Source organism: Oncorhynchus gorbuscha, unplaced genomic scaffold (genome assembly GCF_021184085.1).
Source record: "Oncorhynchus gorbuscha isolate QuinsamMale2020 ecotype Even-year unplaced genomic scaffold, OgorEven_v1.0 Un_scaffold_844, whole genome shotgun sequence".
Classification (NCBI taxonomy): Eukaryota; Metazoa; Chordata; class Actinopteri; order Salmoniformes; family Salmonidae; genus Oncorhynchus; species Oncorhynchus gorbuscha.
Window position 1 is genome coordinate 63,440 of NW_025745836.1, and position 5,416 is coordinate 68,855.

Below are 5,416 nucleotides of genomic sequence, written 5' to 3' on the forward strand. Positions count from 1 at the left end.
TACTGCTCATTCACTGGAGGTCTGGAGTACTGGAGTACTGCTCATACACTGGAGGTCTGGAGTACAGCTCATACACTGGAGATCTGGAGTACTACTCATACACATGAGGTCTGAACTACTGCTGTTTCTGTTCTACCTAATCATTAATGGCACCCACCTGGTATCCCAGGTCTAAATCAATACCTGATTAGAGGGGAACAATGAAAAATAAAGCAGTGGAACTGGCTTCCAGTCCAGATATGAATATGAGGGCTATACAGTATCAGTTCTAGGTACATGCAGCCACCAAAACAACATATTATAGACTAAGATCCCTGAGGGTTTAGATTAAACCACTGAGGTTCTCCCATGCTCAGTCAGCACAGTCTTCACTACCAGTGTAGGTCATGTGAAAGCAGCACTGTCTCCCCGACCAGTGTAGGTCATGTGACAGCAGCACTGTCTTCACTACCAGTGTAGGGCATGTGACAGCAGCACTGTCTTCACTACCAGTGTAGGTCATACCAGTGTAGGTCATGTGACAGCAGCACTGTCTTCACTACCAGTGTAGGTCATGTGACAGCAGCACCTGCTCCCCGCCCAGTGTAGGTCATGTGACAATGTCAACACGGCACTGCCATCAAGTGGACATATCATGTAAATCAGGGATCTCCAACTGCAGGCCTGGAGTCTGGCACAACTTCCAGGACTAACCCTGTTCGATAGGATCATTAAATTGCACTCATCTGGTGCTCCAGGTCTAGATAAATACTGAAAATCATCAGTGAACCTGGCTGCGAGTGAAATGTGCCTGCCGTATGAAGTCCCACCCAGTTGACCAGCGTGATCAATGCCAAAATAGGCGTCGGGTCTAGCTAGCTATTTTGTAAACTCACCTGCTTCAGTCTGGGATTTAAATACTGCCATCAGGTTTTTTAGCACTGGTGTAGAACACACACCTGCACAGCCTTTCATGACAAGACCCCCTGATATAGAATTAGCTGTCCTCTTATGTTCACGTCATCACTGATGTGATTAGAACAGCTACTTCCATTCATTAGCATGTACTCCTGTCAAAGACAGTGGGCTTTCAGTGTACATTATAGAAGTGGCTTCATCTATACTGAGATGAAAGGATGTCATCTGGCCAGCACATCCCAAAGAACTGAGAGATGAAGCAATAAACATGAGGTTCAGCAAGAGAATGTAACAATGAGAAAACCAGTTGATTTGACCTGCAGTGGGTCCCAGCTAATGACAAATACATTAAGTGTGTTTATAAATCACATCATTCCCTGAAATGAGCAGTAAATTAAAAAAAATGTCAAACAAATTACAAGACTTAATGTTGCAAATAGACTACACAGAGTATCACATTACAGTTAACATTTATTCAATGGCCCAGTAGCAGATGTTACATACAAGACTAATAGTAACAAATACAACACAAGGCAGAATGTCACAACCCTAACACTGAGCCTACCCAGAAAGCACCCTGTCAATCCCCCCCCCCCCCATGTAGAACTGAAACAATATGGCTTTATCTCTACCGGTTAGGATAGGTGGAAGTCACTGCTACTCATCTGATCATTTTAGAGCCACACAAATGCTTAGTGGACAGGGGCAAGGTGTTGGCTTCTGGACAGGAGAGCCATCTGAAATAACAGACTCCCTGAAAGGAGTAACACCGAGGTTAAGAGTCAAGGCTTTAGAAACATTTGCGGTGGACGATAGACGGGCCAGATTCCTCATATTCCTGCTTGGAAATCCACATCTGTTGGAAGGTGGAGAGAGAGGCCAGGATGGAACCGCCAATCCACACAGAGTATTTACGCTCGGGAGGGGCGATGATCTGGCAACAAGAGATTTGAACGCATTCATTAGTAAAACAGGGAGATCTAAAGTAGTTTTAGTACAGAATACAGTCATATATTAGATTTCTGATGAAACTATTTGGGAAGCAAAAAAGATAGAGAAATAAAAATGGGGCTAGTCGAGAGATGTCACACTGAATGCCCAATGGCTAAAAGTGACAGAATAACACGTGAATGCCCACCTTAATCTTCATAGTAGGAGGTGCCAAGCCACTGATCTCCTTCTGCATTCTATCAGCGATGCCAGGGAACATAGTGGTTCCACCAGAGAGAACAGTGTTGGCATACAGGTCTTTCCTGATGTCCACATCACACTTCATGATAGAGTTGTAGGTGGTCTCATGCACTCCAGAGCTTTCCATTCCTACAAAAGCAAGCATGTACATGTCAATGGCAGCCCCAGGAACAGAAATTAACAGGCCTACAAGTATTGCTCTTTTAATGAGGTCAGTGAACACACAACTGGCGAGAAGCTCAGAGGATTGTATAGTGGTGAATGACTATCACTACGCTGAGTAACATTGTCTAGACAAGAATCAAATCAAAATCAAATCAAATTTATTTATATAGCCCTTCGTACATCAGCTGATATCTCAAAGTGCTGTACAGAAACCCAGCCTAAAACCCCAAACAGCAAACAATGCAGGTGAACATTTGTACATGTATTAAAGAGCGACTCCAGTGGCCAAATGGAACCTTTGTCCACTGATTTATAAAAAATACATTTTAAAAAAGCCAGAAAGTTGTATGTTTAGTGCTTATGAATAGTCATATCAATACATAGAGGGTGCATCTTGTGTGACCTCTACCAAGAGGAATCATTTTCAGAGCCTCCATTTTAGTAGTGGATAGAAGTGACGATTTCAGGACTAGAATTACTAAACTCGCCAACCATAGACAAATGGCTTTTAACAAAGACATTTTTAACTGAAGTTACTCTTTAAAGACACAGAAAAACATCTCACCAATGAAGGACGGCTGGAACATGGTCTCAGGGCACCGGAAGCGCTCGTTGCCGATAGTGATGACCTGTCCATCAGGCAGCTCGTAGCTCTTCTCCAGAGAGGAACTGGAGGCAGAGGTATTCATCTCCTGCTCAAAGTCCAGCGCCACGTAGGCCAGCTTCTCCTTGATGTCGCGCACAATCTCCCTCTCGGCCGTGGTGGTGAAGCTGTAGCCACGCTCAGTCAGGATCTTCATCAGGTAGTCCGTGATGTCGCGTCCGGCCAGGTCCAGACGCAGGATGGCGTGGGGAAGAGCGTAGCCCTCGTAGATGGGCACAGTGTGGCTAACGCCATCCCCGGAATCCATCACGATTCCTGTGGTGCGACCAGATGCGTACAAAGAAAGCACAGCCTGGATACCTACATACATGGCTGGGCTGTTGAAGGTCTCAAACATGATCTGGTGGAAGAATAGAAGGTGGGAATTAGGACTGTGAGAGACTCTTTATCGAAAGGGTGTTTAAAACACCTACAAATACTGCTAAGAATGTGAGGCCCACCACTAAATCAATACCTACCCTCAGGCAAGGTGAACAGAGTAACCCTGATGTGAAACTGCTCTACATTCTGTTGGTGGATGAGGAGTCTATGTAAATAAAATGGCTGGGTTTATTTACTACTGCCAGTGTTTATTTGCAAAAAACACTAATGCCCCCACTTACCTGGGTCATCTTCTCCCTGTTGGCTTTGGGGTTGAGTGGGGCCTCTGTGAGCAGGACGGGATGCTCTTCAGGGGCCACACGCAGCTCATTGTAGAAGGTGTGATGCCAGATCTTCTCCATGTCGTCCCAGTTGGTAACAATGCCGTGCTCGATGGGGTACTTCAGAGTCAGGATGCCCCTCTTGCTCTGGGCCTCATCTCCCACGTAGCTGTCCTTCTGTCCCATGCCCACCATCACACCCTGGGGAAAGAGACATTACGTTACACTTTGTCCCTGCACTACACATAAACTCAATTTACACTACAGAAGTTGTTGGCTCAAGAGCACCCCCAGAAGGAAGAGTTCTATATAGCCTCTTCAAACTCTATCCCAAAGTCAAATATAGAGATACAGTAATGTTCTAAGTGGACACATGCTCAAACATCTAATTTCCAAAATCATGGGTATTAATATTGCTGCTATAATAGCCTCCACTCATCTGAGAAGGCTTTCCACTAGATGTTTGAACAATGCTGTGGGGAATTGCTTCCATTCAGCCACAAGAGCATTAGTGAAGTCAGGCACTGATGTTGAGCAAATTGGAAAGGTGGCATTCTAGGACAGTGCCACATTGAAAGGCAGAGCTTTTCAGTCAGGCCCTTCTACTGACAACTTGTGGATGAAACAGCCAAATCCACTAATTTGAAGGAGTGTCCACATATAGTTTGTGTATAAAAGTATAGCCTGTATGAAGTGAATCCAATATCCAAGAGCCCAGTATGGTTCCAACCTGATGTCTGGGTCTTCCAACAATGGAGGGGAAGACAGCACGGGGAGCATCATCCCCTGCAAAACCAGCCTTGCACATGCCTGAACCATTGTCAACCACCAGTGCAGCAATATCATCTTCAGCCATTCTGTTAAAAAAAGAGGATTAATGAATCAAGGCCTAAAAAGCAAGAACAAAGCCATACCATTTTCTGGGTCTGCTACAATATAAATGAGACAAATTAGAGGTTCTCATTAGTAAGTGTAGACATAGGACCAGTCAGCTGTAATTCGTAACAATTAGTTCAAATGTTTGACCAGTGATTTAAAAGAGCACTAGTCTACTAGCAGACCTTGTAAAAATAGTGGAAATACAATAATTTGGAACGAAGCAAAGAATTCCAATCAGTAATTTATTTCTCAATATATGCCCCCGATCCCAACAGCTCAAACACGTATTCACAGACAAATCCAAGCAAAGCTGTATTTGAAATCAAGTGATTTTAACCATTGCTAGAACATATTTAGCGATACAACTCCACATTTCAGATTGGCTTTCTCAAACGTCGGGATAGTGGCGTTTGATTACCTGTCAGTTAGGATGCTTTCTCTTCAAGAATCCGGGAATGATGTCTTCAATGAAGTGTAGCATCCACATTTCAGCAGGATACTATATACCTCCTTTTCTCCACAACCGTGTCTCATCCTCCGCCTTCGCGTTCACCTGCTCACACCAAATATGGGCATTGTTTTCAAAAAAAGACACCGGATTGGATTGGGAGGTGTTTTACGGTGGAAGTGACCGACCTTTGTCATTCACATGGTAGACGATATTAGAGATTGGAAGGTAACAGGTACATGTTGGGTTAACCGAAAGGTTTTGGGTAATTTAAAGTCAGTATATTTTGGAAATGTAAGCAACGTCGTTGAATGTGTTAGCAGGCTAACCCAATATCAAGTGAATCCACATTGTGGAAAAGACAACAAAGAAGAGGTCTGGGGAAAAGAGGTCTGGGGCGATCATATTGTAGTGAGACAAAAGTAGCCGATAGTGCGCGATCAAATGTAATACCTCTATGTGCTCGATCCCTTCGTAATTTATGAACATGGTTTGATTGTTTTGCTTTGTTAAATAAATGTTTCCCAAACT

The 5,416-nt window shown here is 44.0% G+C and overlaps 1 protein-coding gene across 1 annotated transcript; it reads right to left on the minus strand.

The window, feature by feature from the left end:
* Positions 1 to 1,350: 1,350 nt before the first annotated feature.
* LOC124020513 (actin, non-muscle 6.2-like) lies at positions 1,351 to 4,935 on the minus strand. The gene is made up of 6 exons (XM_046335753.1): positions 4,856 to 4,935; positions 4,289 to 4,415; positions 3,520 to 3,759; positions 2,819 to 3,257; positions 2,036 to 2,217; positions 1,351 to 1,831 (listed from the first exon to the last, which is right to left on the minus strand). Exons 2-6 carry the CDS (start codon positions 4,412 to 4,414, stop codon positions 1,688 to 1,690), a joined length of 1,131 nt encoding a protein of 376 aa, XP_046191709.1. The 5' UTR covers position 4,415; positions 4,856 to 4,935; the 3' UTR covers positions 1,351 to 1,687.
* Positions 4,936 to 5,416: the final 481 nt, after the last annotated feature.